The sequence below is a fragment of the Vicia villosa genome, unplaced genomic scaffold (genome assembly GCF_029867415.1).
Source record: "Vicia villosa cultivar HV-30 ecotype Madison, WI unplaced genomic scaffold, Vvil1.0 ctg.000084F_1_1_3, whole genome shotgun sequence".
Lineage (NCBI taxonomy): Eukaryota > Viridiplantae > Streptophyta > Magnoliopsida > Fabales > Fabaceae > Vicia > Vicia villosa.
In genome coordinates, this window is record NW_026705007.1 from 252,556 (window position 1) to 269,460 (window position 16,905).

Consider the following 16,905-nt stretch of genomic DNA (forward strand, 5'->3'; position numbering starts at 1 on the left):
GTTTTTTGCTCGACAGACGAGGAGACCTTATCTCACTTTTGTAGCTCTTTCTCTATAACAAGAGAAGTTTAGAGGAAGGTGTATATTTGGATTGTAATTTTGAGGAGTTAAATCTTGGGGAGTTCCAAAGGTTTTTCTTTTCTTTTGATAAAGTGAAGTGTTTAGATAGAAGACTAATTATAGTGGTAATTTGGTTGTCAACGGTTTGGGCTCTTTGGTTAAGCTGCAACTCCGCCATTTTCAAGAACACTCCCTTCATCTTTCAAGATTGTTTGTCGGCGATTATCCTTAACGCGTGGAATTGGTTGAGATCTTTTTGTAATCTTATTGGCAATATCAACTTTTATGCGTGGCACACTTTCCCTCTCTTATGTTTTAGGAGGTAGAGGGTTTCTGTTCTATCCTTGTAATCGGGCGAGTATCTGTTATACTCCTTATTTGAATCTCATTGCCTATTAAAAAAAACTATTATTAATTTTAAATTTTTCATTAATTGTAATTTTTAAAATAACAAAATATAATAGTCCATGTAAATATAAAATAAATACCAACACATCTAACAATTTAGTACGAATATAAATAAAATTAGGAATAGAAGAAAAAAATTAAATATAAGACACATTCAATCTAAATGAACAAAGCCAATCCATTTTTTTTATATAGGAAGGTTTTGTTAGTGCATCAGTAAAATAAACATGGGTAGTTTGTTAAGAAATGAGTAGTTAATTTTAAAAAAAACATGGGTTATGCTTATCGTGAAATATTGGATCGAACTCTAGTATGGTCGAAGGGTAGCTTCTTGGTTTGACAGGATTAAGCATGAAGTCGAAGGTTGTCCACATGCTTGTGTCGAAGATGTTAGGGTTGTTAGCATGTTAAATTAGGTTTTAGTGTTTAAACCCTAATTTGTTAAGTTAGCTTGTTTATTAAGTTGGATTGTGTAATGGGCCTTGTGGAAAAAGCCCATTAGTTAGTATGTTAGGTTTTATTATAAATAGCATACTAGTCTCTCATCATTGTATACTGCAAATCCTAATTTAGGGTGAGAGAGGTTATTTGTTATTCTTGTAAACTTGTAATCTTGTTCTCGAAGAGAAAGTAAAAGAATAGCAGTTATAACAAATTCTTGTGTTCTTCTTTTTCCTTGTTCTTTATTCATCCCTTGTTTTATACTTTGTTCTTGGCATTGAATTCACAACAAATTGGTGCGGTAAGCGTGGAGAAGATGCCTTCAACAAAGTATGAGATTTAAAATTTCACCGAAGTGAATGATTTCGGTCTATGGTGCTTGAAGATGAAAGCCCTACTAGTTCAGTAAGGTTGCTTGGAAGCGTTGAAGGGAGAGGCAGCCATGAATGCTGAATTAACGGCAGTGGAGAAGACGTTTATGATCAAGAAAGCACACATCGCAAATTTGTTTAGCCTTGGTGATAAGGTTCTCCGACAGGTATCTGTTTGTCCTCAAACAAGGCCAAACACTCAAATCGCAAAAGTAAAAATCCAAAGAATCAAGAATCAACAAGATTTAGAAAAATGAAACAATTGTACGGTTCAAACAAAAACGTACGAACAACGTAAATACTTACCACAATCCTACAACGACAACATGAAAACGAAACGAATCCTAAGTACAAAAATCATACAAAACATTCTAAAACAAAACAAGCTCAATCACGAATCACACCTAGCAAAAACTCATCGGTAGATGAAAAACACCGAAAGGTGAGGACTTTGAACACTCATCCAACAATCTTGCAAACAAAAGACAAAATTATGCGTTCATCTAAAAATAGTATTGAAAATGCAACGGCACGAATCACAGGGGCTTTCAAGGTTGTAATGTGGCTCGGTTAACAAACAAGGGATAAGTCCTAAAGCTAATCGAAACAAAAACTTGCCTAAACCTAAGGGAGTAATCACTTCCACAAAGTTTCACGCACCAAAATCTCGATCAAACTTCTTCTTTATCACAAATTTTTAAACCAAAACACAATACTTATTAGCACACTCTTATTCATACTCTTTTTTGTTATTTTCTTTTTCAAACATTTTCTCTTTTTTCTTTCTTTCTATTTTCTTTCTTTTTCACATTTTTTTTCTTTTTCTTTTTCTTTTCTTTCCTCAACCTCGCATCAACCACAACATAAGCAAGCAAACATCCTCTCCCCAACTTGAATTCAACCATAACATAAAGTGAATACTCCCTACTTTCTAAGGCAAGGTAAAAATACAACTAAACATCATAGTTAAGGGTCAAGAAAAACGATAATCAAAATCCATCAAAAATGTGAACTATGTCTCAAGTTCAAAAACAAAATGGACAATGACAAAAAGGCTCAAAGGAGTTACGAGTGGTCACACACTCACAAGGTAAATTGACATTTGGCTATGGTAGTTGTGCTCAAAATCAAACAAGTGCCTTGATCACTTTCGTGCATTCACAAAATCAATACAAACGAAAGATTAAACATAATAATATCCAGTTACAACAAGAATTATCGGTCACTCGCATATGTATACAATGGAAAGCCACCTCACGTTTATGGTAAAAAGGGAAAACTAATTGTGATTCAAGTCATGAGCAAGTTATGCAAAAAGAATGAGTAATATGAAATGTGTACTAATGAAAAGTCTCATAAACATGCTATGCTATAGAAAGCGATAAACGAGTACCTTGCTATATACAAATTTGAACAATCATTACCGCACAACCGACATGTTGAATCTATCACAATCGGAGAATTACCAAATGTGACTCCAAGTAATCGGGCCAAAATTTGAGTCTAAACAACAACAAAAGAATTAAAAAAACTATAAAATACTATACTATAAAGCCTTGGTGTAAGTGGGAAAAAGGCTAGCCAAGTGAACCATTAAAAAGAATTCACAAGCCAAAAGTTACAGGGTGCGCGACGCGCCCTCAAGACCGCGCAACGCACCCTCAAGACCGCGCGACGCGCCATATGTTCTGCCAAACCAAGCTTTTCAGCTCCCAGGCCGCGCGACGTGCCCTTATTGCCCGCGATGCGCGCTACACCAGAAAAGCAAAAACTAATCCAGAAGATTGCACAACTGGTGTAGCCTCCACTTAACACATACACATCTCATTTTACACAACTAATAGAATTTACAAAAGTCAAAACCGTTGGGGTGCCTCCCAACAAGCGCTTGTTTTACGTCGTAAGCTCGACGCCTTTATTATACTCGGGTAGTAACTTTCTCCACGACACGCCAACGCTTTCACCCAACGCGAACCTAAAGAAAGTATCCTAACCACACACAAACAAACATTACGAAACAACAGAATATACAACAATACGTAAACAGCACGTATTAACAAACACGTAACGATAAGTAAAAAGCACAATTTTTACAAAAGTTTGGTGAAATTAACTAAACAAGTTAAAAAGTGAAGATTTGAAATTTTAGAACTATCCGAGTTCAACTTGTTCAATAAGTCCACCAAACAAAATTAGAACATGTATCTATACAATCCACTATACAAAAGTATACAAGTATAAGGAAAATCAAAAATATACGATATTCACAAAACTCAAAACCAAAGAAACAATCGCAATGCGAATTCAATAAAAACACCAATCCCCGGCAACGGCGCCATTTTGTTGGAGCGGTAAAGCGGCAAGCAACAAAAGTTTTGGAAGTATTTATCCGGGAATTTATCGTGTCCACAGAGATTAGTGCTATTGAACTGCCGTTCGACGGATTCTTAGTTCTTGAGTTTGGGTTCAATGGGTTTAGACAGTAAAAACTGAAAAGTAACTATGAACATAAAAAGAATTCATTCTTCAAATAGAAGAAACTATCAAGTATTGCATATAATCTACTCTTCACAAACTTAAACTTATTGACCGAATATACTCAACTTGTAACCTATCAATATTACCACATGTCAACAACACAACCCACAATATTATGTAAGTGACGATCTCTCAGACACCTAAACAACACATGAGAAATCCGAGCTTCCCGTAAATGTCGATCTCTCAGACAAACACGACCACTCAGACGCATTAAGCACTGACACTAAGTGATTATCAACCTAATCCATCTCTGCAATTAAGTTAATAGAAAATCATCCTAGATAAGCATTAGAGCCCTACATCTCTATAGTAACTCAAACACATAGCCACAAAGCAACAATCTAAGACAATAATCCATAAAAATATGAAAGCAAGCTTTATATAACATAATAGTCAACAAATATACATGATATCAAAGTATATATATACAAAACCCACAAATGAAACAACAAAGAGAAGAAAAGAAGAAAACCCCAAAAATCTCACGGTTTGTCGGCTCCGATTGATAAAGGATTCAACCCCGGATCATCCATTTGACAGCTCCAATGTGTTTTATAGCATCTTTCCACTCAAAAAATGCTATTGGATGGATTGGAGCTCTAAAATATCCAACCATCTCTCAAAAATGTGATTTTTCCTCTTTTATGACTTTCTAAACCGCCCTACAGCGCGCGTCGCGCTCAGGAGCGCGCGTCGCGCCCAATCTACTGTATTGAAAAAATAGCTTTTAGTAAAAATGGCGTAACTCGAGAACCGTAACTCCGATTTGCGCCCGATTCAAAGCGTTGGAAAGCTTATTCAATTTCCTATCTAACAATGAATAAATGGAAGTCAAATTGATGATTTTTATCATCCTCATTTTGAGCCTTAACCACCGAATGAATTGATTCAGTCGCTCGAAATCGCGCGTTTGAAGCCGTGTCTTCGACACTTTATTGCTCATACTCCAAATATGCAAGAATACCTACAAAAAGAGTAGAAAACTATCAAAAAGTATAAAAGTGTATACAAATATATCTATTCACAAAGTATACGTATTTATGCACAAAACGGGGAATTATTCAACGGTATTAACAAAAAGTATCGATAAGTGCAACAAAACATATATACAAAATAACTACTTTTTTGCACTTATCAGTATCAAAGGAGACGACGGCATCAAATTTATGGGCGAAACTTGAAAGTTTGTACATGACCAAATCACTGGTAAATCGACTCTACCTGAAGCAAGCTTTGTATTCATTCAAGATGATTAAAGACAAAATGTTGGCTGAGCAGTTGGATATGTTCAACAAGCTGATTCTTGATCTTGAAAATATTGATGTGAAGATCGATGATGAATATCAAGCGTTGTTACTATTGTGCGCTTTGCCTCGATCACATGCTCACTTCAAAGAAACTCTCTTGTATGGAAGGGAGTCCCTGACCTTTGAAGAAGTTCAATTAGCCCTGTATTCTAAGGACTTGAACAAACGAAAAGAGCATAAACCTTCGACTGTTGGTGAAGTTTTGGCCGTTAAGGGCAAATTCTTATGAAAGGATGACAAGTTCGACAAGAAGAAGGGCAAAAGCTAATCGAAGTCTTACAATGACGAAGCATCTGGCATTCGATGCTATCATTGCAAGAAGGAGGGTCACACAAGAAAGGTGTGCCCTGAACGCCTGAAAGATCATGGAAGTAAGGATAATGGCAATGCAGCCATTGTTCAAGATGATTTCGAATCATCTGATGTCCTTGTGGTTTTGAGCAGTGACTCTAGGAAGAAGTGGATTATGGATTCAGGTTGCACTTGGCACATGACTCCAAACAAAGACTTGTTCGAGGAATTATGTGATCAAGATGGTGGATCAGTACTGTTGGGAAACAACAAAGCTTGCAAGATTACAAGTGTTGGATCTGTGAGATTCAAGCTCCATGATGAGTCAATAAGGTTGTTGACAGAAGTCATGTATGTTCCAGATTTGAAGAGAAATTTGTTTTCTCTTGGTGAATTTGACAAGAAAGAATATGTTTTCCAATGAGAGAAAAGTATCCTAAGATTTATGAAGGCGTCGAAGGAAGTCTTGAGAGGCGTGAAGAAACAATGCTTGTATACCCTTGAGGCTGAAGTTGTAAGTGGTTCGACAAATGTTGCATCCATAAAACCTTTGTCGAATACAGAAATCTGGCACATGAGATTGGGCCATGTCAGTGTAAGGGGTCTGGTCAAATTAGGGAAACATAATCTGTTTGGTGGAGACAAAGTCGAAAAGCTAAAGTTTTGTGAACCATGTGTACTTGGAAAATCTTGTAGAGTGAAGTTCAACAAAGGCAAACAAAGAACACATGGATCCCTTGATTAAATTCATGCTGATCTTTAGGGGCCTGCAAGGTGTCCATCATATTCAGGATCAAGATATTTATTATCCATAGTTGATGATTATTCCAGGAAGTTATGGGTATTCATCCAAAAGACTAAGGATGAAACTTTTGAGAATTTCAAAAGATGGAAGACTCTGGTCGAAAATCAGACTGGCAGGAAGGTCAAGAGGTTAAGAACCGATAATGGCCTTGAATTTTGCAATGAGGCGTTCGACAATTTTTATACTCCCTCTGGTATTGCAAGGCATAAAACTACTGCAGGTACTCCACAGTAAAATGGTTTGGCTGAAAGGTTTAATCAAACTATTTTGGAGAGAGTCAGATGCATGTTGGCTAGTGCTGGATTAAAGAAGGTGTTTTGGGCTGAGGTTGTTTCGACAGCAACATATCTAATAAACAAATGTCCTTCGACAGCATTAGATATGAAGACACCTAAAGAAGTTTGGTCGGGACATCTATCAGATCTCGACAAACTGAGAGTATTTGGCTACGTAGCCTATGCTCATATTAGGAAAGACAAGGTTGAACCTAGAGCTCTTAAATGCATGTTCATGGGATACCCTGAAGGAGTCAAAGCTTATAGGTTATGATGCCTAGAGCCAGGTCACAGGAGGTGTATCACCAGTCGAGATGTAGTTTTCAATGAAGCTGAGATGGCTTTCAAGAAAACTGGTGATGATGATGGTCAAAGTGCAGAAGAGCTGGAACAGGTAGAGATTCCTGTTGAGGTGGAGCAAGTTGATGATGAATTGCATATTCTAGATGAAGCCGAAGAAGAAACAGAAGATGCTGAGGTAGTTGAGGAAACTGTCGATGACTACCTATTGTCGAGAGATAGGTCGAGAAGAGTCATCAAGCCACCTCAGAGACTTGGGTATGCAGATCTTATAGCTTATGCCTTAATCTCTTCAAGTGAGGTTCTAGACGAAGAACCTAGAGACCATAAGTTAGTTATGAGGAGTCGAAATAAGATTGAATGGCTGAAGGCCATGAATGATAAGATGAAATCACTTCATGATAATCACACTTGGGAACTGATCAAGAAACCTGTTGGGGCAAGGTTAGTCAAATGTAAATGGATTTTCAAAGTTAAGGAAGGAATTGAAGGAGTGACGTCAAAAAGATACAAGGCAAGGTTAGTTGCAAGGGGTTTCATTCAGAAAAAAGGTGTCGACTTCAATGTTATATTTTCTCCTGTTGTGAAGCATAGGTCCATTTGAATGTTGCTTGCCATGGTGGCACAGTTCGAACTAGAACTAGAACAGATGGATATGAATACTGTGTAAAATCAAATCGATTCAATACATATATAATATAAGTATGTTTAATGTTGTCATTGCCTATGTTGTGCCTATTTTGTATGTAATTCTTATTGTTATCTCAAAACAGAATGCAATGCACAAAATGTGATTTTTCACCTCTGTTTCTGCATAATTCGGAAGTTCATTTCCGAAATTTACATGTTTTTGGACTAGTTTCGGAAGTTCATTTCCGAAACATCCACTGAATGTAAGATAAGGTTTGTTGGGCCATTATTACTCCAATAAGTCTATAAATACAACACAACCTTTTTCATCATCATCACACCACAAAACACCAATGACACAAACCTACCCCCACCTAGCATTTGTCTACTTCACCAGTGGCTACCCGATGCCGTTCCAATTCCGCTTCTCGCGCGACGCGCCGTTCGCGGAATTGATAACGTCGCTCAACACGCTATTGCAATATTCAGAAAATCGGGAGGTTGTCAAGCTTGAGTACCGCTCGCCATCGCTTAACGACGAGGGAGACGTTGAGTTCACCCCATTCGAGGTCAAGAACGACAGAGATTTAGCGGTTTTGTGGACAACTTTCGACCGATTTTCTTCGAAGGGTCCGATCGAGTTGGATGCGAAACTTCAAAGATCGGGGACCGACGTTATCAAAATGTTGACTCATCCTCACCTACACGTGTTTAACAATATGTAACTTTAATTTTGTGTAATGTAATCGATGTAATCTTCATCCTTTACATAAATCGAATCATTGTTGTTTGTTATTTTTCTTCTGTATCAGACCTTATTTCGGAAGTACATTTCCGAATTCTTCCAAGGGGGTGAATTCGAAGATGCACTTCCAAATTCACCTATTTTCTAGAAAAAAACATTATTTCGGATGTACATTTCCGAAATCAATTTTTTTCATTAAAAAAAAAATGTTTTCGGAAGTGCATTTTCGAAACCATTTTTTCTTTATAAAAAAGTGACTTCAAAAATGCATTTCCGAAGTTTAGGAGCATTTTGGGATTTTCGGCAGAAGTGACCAAGAAGACAGGGAGATGGATAAAGAAATTCTCAAATGTTATGATCTATTTAAAATAAATTGTCGGTTGGTTTGATGTATTTTCGATTGCCGCCTAAAAATCAAAGGGCAGAATATGTAATTTAACATGAAATGCAAGGGTAGAAGAGTAAAGAAAATGTATTTCGACCTTTTTATTTTCCCAATAAGGTTAAGGAGTGTGAGGAGTATGATCTGATAAGATCCTGCCCTGAGTTTGTTCGGTAGGAGACCGCAGCGGTTCACTTTGGTTCTTTCTCTCCTCGACGACGTCGTTACTCTTCGCCGGAAAAAATGTCAGGGAAAGGAGCAAAAGGTTTGATAACAGCAAACAGAGACAAGGACAAAGATAAAGATAAGAAGAAATCAATTTCTCGTTCTTCTCGCGCTGGTTTGCAGGTAACATCATTCCTTAAATCTTTCTCTTCCGGATCCGTCAATTTAAACCCTAATTTTTCTTTTTTACTTTCACCTATGTCTGTTTTACGACGCCGTTTTTGTATGAATTATTAGGTTTTATTTCGAATTCTGTAATTTCTTGCTTTTATGTATATACGACTGAAATTAATTATGACTATGACTTATGGAAATCTAACAAAACAAATTAGGATAGGTTCTGAGAATTTGTCGGAATTTTAATCTAACAAATTATGCTTACTTCCTCGATGTGTTTTGTTGGTGGTGTTACTGTTAAGTACTCTGCATTGTCAACTGAATTGAACTGATATAAATGATATGTCTTTCCATGTATTGTCAACTGAATTGAACTGATATAAATGATATGTCTTTCCATGTATCATAACACTTTACTACATTGAAAGCGTGTATGGTGTATAGCGTGTATGGTGTATGATATATGTCAATGTTCGACACTGACAAATGGAACACTTTAAATTGAAAGTGTGTTTTATGTCTAAGACATGTCAATATCCTACACCGGTCCATGGAGTTCATTCAATCACTGTCATTTTCATGAGTTATCGTTGGTGCCTGTGTCCACAGCCTTTTTCTAATGATCATTGAACAGATCATGATTATGGTAATGACTATGGTAATGATTATAAACTGTATGATTTAGATTCTATTTAGATTTAATCTCATTATTTTGAATTATACCGTGAATATTAATCATTAGATCGAGATCGGACAGTCATAAATGCTCTGACTGCGTGATTGCTAGAAAAATTTGTCTGCTGAGTTTTCTATTGATATCTTTTTTATAACAGTGGCTTAACTATTGAGATCTCAGGCAACTGACTTGGAATTTGTGTTATATATGTTATCTGCAGTTTCCAGTTGGGCGAATCCACCGTCTTTTGAAGACGAGAACCACTGCTCATGGAAGAGTTGGGGCAACGGCTGCTGTCTACTCTGCTGCAATCTTGGAGTATCTCACTGCTGAAGTATTGGAGTTGGCTGGGAATGCTAGCAAGGATCTCAAGGTTAAACGTATTACTCCCCGACATTTACAGCTTGCAATCCGAGGGGATGAAGAATTGGATACTCTGATTAAGGGAACTATTGCTGGAGGAGGAGTAATTCCTCACATTCATAAATCTCTTATCAACAAATCTTCCAAGGAGTAGATTGTTATAACTAATGGATTTTACTATTATGGTTGCAGAATAGAAAATTTATGTCACTACTGATTATGGATTTGTTGTTGGGTACAATTTGGTTTAATCTGTAGAACCTCGTAATAAAGGTTTAGAATGTCGTTGGTTGTGTATAAACCTGATATTTTGTTTCTCAACTTGATTAATATGATAGTACTAATTTTAATTATGATATGTTTGGATTGATTGAATCTGACGGAATGGAATGGAGCAAGTTCCATTATTTGGCTTGATTAAAATCAGATGGTGCGAAGCGAAATTAAGTGGTATGGATTCCATTCTATTATATCACTTATCATTATATTTCTTCCCCTTTGATTTATGCAATAGAGAATTTGTCTTGCTCCATCCTTAAATACCTAAACAATAGAATAGAATCTTCATTCTAAAATAGAATCTTCATTTCAACATGTTTCATTCAATTATGTTTTCTTCCATTTTATTTTGTTTAATTTAGCTTCTTTTCATAGAGAAATGTGATGGAATGGAATAGAATTCATTATGGTACAATTGGTTACAGGCTCCATTTGATTGTCTTATTGTGTGTAATGGATTGAGTACCCCTGTCCTCATTATTAATTCATTTTGCTTATAAAAAGAAGAAGAATGTAGTGATACATATTTATATTTCATAGTTATAATGGAAGGAGGACGAAACATGATGGAATCTTTTAACATTTTATTCCATTCAATTCTTTAATTTTTCATTCTACCCAATTTGGAGTCTATGCAATCAAATGAACTAATTTGTTGTGTTTCATTTTGTCAAATTATAAAAATATATATACACAAATGGAATGAAATATTTGGTTCATTCCGCTCCGATTCATAGTATTCTATTTTGTTCCGCTTCATCGTATTCTATTCAGTTCTACTATGTTCTAGTCTATCAATCCAAAGATATTATATTTTGTTCCCCTTCATTGTATTCAATTCGGTTATTCTATTCAGTTTCGCTCCGTTCTAGTCTATTAACCCAAAGATATTTTATTCTGTTCCGCTTCATTGTATTTCATTCCGTTTAGCAAAGCTCCATTCTAGTCTATCAATCCAAAGATAATGAATAATGTCACTTTCTTTCATTATTAGGATTACTAGATCGTGGTTTCATGTGCTGGAAAGTTACCAGTTAAGACTTGAATCATGGTACATCTTGTCCACCTTTAGTTCTGGTTTGGGGTCCACTTGGTCTGTCATTATCAGAACAGATGTGTGATTGTTGCATCCTCTGCACATGTAAAATAGAAAACACTTCATCCTAGAGGAAGCAAGAATTTTTCTTTATTTTCAGTTTTATGAACTGTCTTTATTACACTTTAAGGCTTAAGCCGTCCGTGAGGTGGTCCTATACTTTTACAACATCGCGATAAAAAGACATGTCTGTGGGGTCTAATGCAAATGTTGTAATTTAGCAAACAAAAGATTGTTCCTGATTTGATGTTCTCAAACATTTAGAAGGTGAAATGTTTGATTTTCATCTGATATTAGTAGTTTTCTCACTGCAGTAAATTTGGATTTGGTTCTTTCGTTTGTTATGTGGTTAACACCCAAATGTAATAGCAAACAACAATGCAATATATCTCAGTGTAAGAACTGTGTATTTCAAATGACTGGTATGAGACTGTTATGCAGCATAAAATTGTGCAGAGATGCTTATACAAATTACTAAGAAATGCACGCATCGATAAGCCAAAGGTATGGAATGAAAATTTTATTGGAGAACGAAATGGAATGGAAATGTCAATTCCGATTTTGTTAGAGAATGATATCACAGTTTATGATAATTTTGACAACAAAAACAGTTAGGATCTGGAATTGCATTTCAGATTTTATACGTTTCATCAACACAATCCACAAACCAGTCAAATAAATACATTCCCAAGAAAATACACTTCACAGCAAAACAATAACTAGTTCAAGCACCAATCCATGATATAAAGTTGGACCCAACTAAAACTGCCCCTAAACTAGACCTACCACTTGTACACCAGAAAGCAGAATAAGTTTCCTAAATTCTGAACTCTGAAAACAGTAACAAATTACAAAAGCTCGGTAAGAGAATTTCATCAATCCAATAGCTACTTACAATCCCCATCGTTTAGATGGTAGATACCTTAGGTACATCGACAGGAAACTGGTCAATTTCATCTATCCAAGGGCTTTTCTCCTTAGCAGGGTTGATTGTCCTGAGAGCCTTCCACACTGCACTGTTACACTTGAATCCAGAACCAAATGCTATTTGCCATGTTCTATCTCCTTTCTTGATCCTCCCTTTGGCTTCTGAGTAAGCAAGTTCATACCAAAGTGAACTGCTAGACGTGTTTCCGAAACGATAAAGTGTCATCCTCGATGGCTCCATATGCCAAGCAGGTAGCTGCAAGTTTTTCTCCACTTCATCCAAAACAGCTCTGCCTCCGGCATGGATGCAAAAATGTTCAAAAGCTAGTTTGAAATCTGGAATATAAGGCTTAATCTTCATCTTGAAAAGTTTCTTCGCAACCAACGTGGCAAAGAATAGAAGCTGCTCGGATGTTGGAAGTACAAGAGGCCCTAGTGTAGTGATATTGGTTTTCAAAGCATCACCTGCAACCGCCATAAGATCTTTAGACAAATTAACACCGATCTTTCCATTGGTATCTTCTTCTTGAGTTACACAGCTAAAGCACTTGTCATCAGAAGCCTTGTTAGTGCGGACAGTAGTAACCAATCGGTATTTCGATCTTCTTTTGTCCGAGCTTTTGTTGGAAAGCAGAACCGCAGCTCCTCCCATACGAAACAAACAATTAGAAACAAGCTTCGACCGATCGTTTCCAAAATACCAGTTCAACGTGATATTCTCCATGCTAATAACCAATGCATACGAGTTAGGATTGACCTGTAGAAGATCATTAGCAAGATCGATTGAGATCAGCCCCGCACTGCATCCCATCCCACCTAGGTTATAGCTCTTCACATTTCCTCGAAGCTTGTAATGATTGACAACCATTGCAGATAGCGACGGAGTTGGGTTAAACAGACTACAATTCACAATCACAATTCCTATATCTTTAGGCTTCACCGAGGTCTTGCTAAATAGCTCATCAATGGCACCAAACATCACAGTCTCAGCTTCTTTCCTAGCTTCCTTCATTGAAGGGTTAGGAGGAAAGTTGAGCACAGCCTCAGGAAGGTAAGTGGACTCCCCGAGTCCCGACCTCTCAAGAATCTTTCTCTGAAATTCAAGATTCTCCTCCGTAAAAGTACTTATCAACCGAGACTGATCCATAAACTTCCTTTTAGTACACTTCCGCAGTCCCTCCGGCTTATAACACGAGAAATCGACAAGGTACACCGGTTTCGGACGAGTCAAAAAGTAAAGTGTGGATAGAAAAACAAGTAACGTTGAGCAAAATATGACAGATATCAAATTGTATTGTAGATGCTCCCAAATATCATAAAGATCTTGGATTGAAAAAGTAGATAACTCAGCAGCAATCAACATCACAAGAGGGGAAAGAAAAAGGTACATTCCATGAGTGATTAGATAATGATAACCAAGTTTAACATACTTCAATTTAACAGATTTCTTGAAATCAGGTAAGTTCCTAGATGAATGTGGCATCAAGGGTCTTGAATCTGCCATTGTTACCCTGCTCAAAAGTGGAATCAATCTACTTTGGTTAGAATTCTATCAAATTCCCTCCAAAAGACCCTTTTCAGTAAGAACTTCTACTAAAGTGCTTTCAAAATAATAATCAATAAAAATCCTTGCTTTTTCTAATTTACATGCTCTAACATAAAAAATCAGGTGAAAGTGAAAATAGACTGAACTGAAACTAAAGAAAAAGCTCTTTTTTTTTTTGTTATTTAACACATCCTTGTATCTACAATGCTTATTGTTTCTATAAGTGAAACAAAGAAGAAAACAGTAGAAAGTAGAAGCATGAAGTGAGTAAAGAAAAGTTGGAAAGATGGGAAAATATTAATCTGCAAATGGAACAAAACCCAGTTCTCAAAATTGTACCTTGGAGACCAAACCCACCCGAGATCCCAGTAGTAGCGTCTTCCAGAGAGAGAGAGAGAGAGAGAGAGAGAGAGAGAGAAGGAGAGAGGAGGAATAAATGTTTGTAATTGTACTTATTAGAAAGTACAAGTTATTTTAAGAATTTGTTTGTCTATTTTATTATATATTTTGAAAAAAAATTATTATATAATTTTTTTTTAAAAAAAGTCATTTATTTTATATTTTAAGATAATAAAAAAAAAGTTTAAGATTGATAGAAATAGTGAAATAAATCTCAATGCATCCTTGAAACTCTTAGATTTTTGGCAAAATTCTATTTATGTCCTATATTTTTGTAGATGTACATCAGGAAATATTATTTTGACAAAATTTAGTTTTTTCTAGAGGTTCATCTACAAATGCATTTTAAATTAGTGAATGTTGGAAAAACTTTAAATTAATTCAGTTCAGGGATTTTTTCGTAAGTATATATACGAAATGACTTAGCGCTACAATTTTCCGTATATGTACTTACAGAACTATCTGATATAGTTTGAACCAGCATGATCACTCCCTCATTGTTAGTTTTCTTCTTCAACACTCACCTCCACAACCTAAAAACCTTACTTCATCAATATCATTTTTCACTCTAAAACTCCAACTTTTTGGTGCAAGTTTCGTGTTGTTTTCTCATCGATCCAACTCATATGTTAAACCCACTGGAGACACGTGTTATCATTTAATGGAAGATGCCACAAATTAAATTTTTGTCAAATAAGGAGAGTCGTTGTTGTTGTTGAAGAAGAAAGGGAAGAGAAAGAGGAAAAAAGAGAACATGCAGTTGAGAACGATAAATATACAAGGGTTGAGTTTCTAGGGGAAGAATCTGATGAATGGACAAATTTTGTGTTGCATAAAATTATACTAGCACCCAAAGATGAAGGACAGCTTAAGAATTTGTTAAAAAACATTATTCTATTAAGAACAAGGTGTGTAATTGGATTGTGGATACTGACATCATAGAGAATAATTTGTCATAGAAATTGGTAGATTATTTGAAGTTGTCTATAAAATCCCATGAGAAGCCATACACTTTTGGTTGGGTAAACAAGAGCTCTCAAGTTTGAGTAACACTAGCATTTAGAGTTCCTATCTCCATTAGAAAATCTAACAGAGAAGAGGTACTTTTGATGTTCTTGATATGGATGTTTGTCAAATTTTACTTGGTAGGCCTTGATAGTTTGATAATGATATCACTTATCGAGGACGAGATATCGTGATGATGTTTACATGGGACACACATAAAATTGTTATGGTTTCTGTTTTGCACTTTGATAAGAATCCAGGAAGAAAGAAGTCTAGTTTCTTGGTGATGACATACACTACTAGAATATTCATTTTTAGTGACTGAATTAGAGACCGGAAAAACTTAAAAATTGGTCACTAAAACATTTTGTGACCGATTTAGCGGCCCTAACTGTTTGGTAAAAAAGTACCAGTCGCTAAGCTTTTGTGACGAATTTAGTGACCTAATTCAGTGACCAAAATTAGTGTTCTTTTTTTGTAAAATAAAATTAAAAATTATGATGCCTAAGAATCAAACTCATGACCTCCGCGTGTTTTAATAAGGCCTTACCACTACAAAATCAATACATAAATTTGATTTTATTATAAAATTCCATTGCACATATAAAAATTGTATATATAAATAAAATTCCCGTTTATGCAACTATAAATATAAAATAAAATTATTTTTTTATAAATATACGTTTTATTCGTTAAAACAATAAAAAGGTGAAAATTTTACAAAAATTAAAAATTAAAAGAGAATTAAAATCTTAAAAAAATTGGAAGAGAAATAGTAACATAATAAAAAGGATTAAAAATAAATAAAAAATATTAGAGATCGAAATTTCGGTCTCTGATTGTTTATATAAATTAAATTGTATATAAAAAAAATTTCGTGACCGAATAGGCGGTCATGACATTTTAGTCGCTAAATCGGTGGCTGATTTATTTTAGTGACCCCTTAAAGTTGACTATTGAATATACAGTTTTGGTGACTAATTCGGTCACTAAAAACGAATTTTCTATTCATGACAGAGTGAAAAGGAATTTGATGAGGATGTTAAAGAAACTGAATTTTTTTTCAAGTGGTGAGTAAAGGGCTTATGAGTGTTGTAAAGGATGAAACAACAATTCTAAAAGAAGTGTTAGGAATCTTAGAGGATTTCAAGGAATTGTCGTGGGTGAGCTAGCAAATGATTTGCCTCTTATGCGAGATAAACGTCAGAAAGTTAAAGCTTTCAATATGGAAAATGATGTGATCATGTTTTTGCGTAAAGAGAAGTTTCCAATTAGTACTTACAGCAAGCTGTAGCCACGCAAGTATGACTCGTTCAAAGTGACCCGGTGTCGCTACCGCGAAAATTAACAGAGTCGCCACTAACATATTTATCCTGAAAAGGAAGGGAATGCCAGCAAACCACAAAATAAAACAACGGTCTCACGACCAGAGAAAAAGGGTAAGGGAGTCGGTTACGCGAGGGGAAGGTGCTAGCACCCCTCGCGCCCATCGTACTCGATGGTATCCACGCTAGTGTCTAAAGCTATGGGTGTGTAAGCAAACTATGCTAATCTGGACTAAAATGAATGCAGAATGTAGGGAAAAGAAAGAGTTATACTCGCACGGGCCCTACCCCGCTGCCTACGTATCCGTTTTGCGGAATCAGAGGTACCGTAGCTCGGCTAACTAATTTTTGTTTGTTTTGTGTTTTTTAGGTGAACGAGTTACATTCACAC

General features: G+C 35.9%; 2 protein-coding genes across 2 annotated transcripts; one reads left to right on the forward strand and one right to left on the reverse strand.

The window, feature by feature from the left end:
* The first annotated feature begins 8,666 nt into the window (after positions 1-8,666).
* LOC131623854 (probable histone H2A variant 3) lies at positions 8,667-10,290 on the forward strand. The gene is made up of 2 exons (XM_058894855.1): positions 8,667-8,904; positions 9,795-10,290. Exons 1-2 carry the CDS (start codon positions 8,800-8,802, stop codon positions 10,089-10,091), a joined length of 402 nt encoding a protein of 133 aa, XP_058750838.1. The 5' UTR covers positions 8,667-8,799; the 3' UTR covers positions 10,092-10,290.
* A 1,687-nt stretch (positions 10,291-11,977) lies between these two features.
* Positions 11,978-14,235, reverse strand: LOC131623853 (3-ketoacyl-CoA synthase 11-like). The gene is made up of 2 exons (XM_058894854.1): positions 14,125-14,235; positions 11,978-13,750 (listed from the first exon to the last, which is right to left on the reverse strand). The coding sequence occupies exon 2, from the start codon at positions 13,741-13,743 to the stop codon at positions 12,220-12,222; it is 1,524 nt and encodes a 507-aa protein (XP_058750837.1). The 5' UTR covers positions 13,744-13,750; positions 14,125-14,235; the 3' UTR covers positions 11,978-12,219.
* Positions 14,236-16,905: the final 2,670 nt, after the last annotated feature.

What these genes read in the sequence shown, in the direction of transcription:
- LOC131623854 (XM_058894855.1), top strand. Translation starts at nt 8,800, where the DNA reads ATGTCAGGGAAAGGAGCAAAAGGTTTGATAACAGCAAACAGAGACAAG. An exon ending in CTTCTCGCGCTGGTTTGCAG is followed by an intron (nt 8,905 to 9,794) that starts GTAACATCATTC and finishes TGTTATCTGCAG; the next exon opens with TTTCCAGTTGGGCGAATCCA.
- LOC131623853 (XM_058894854.1), bottom strand. Translation starts at nt 13,743, where the DNA reads ATGGCAGATTCAAGACCCTTGATGCCACATTCATCTAGGAACTTACCT.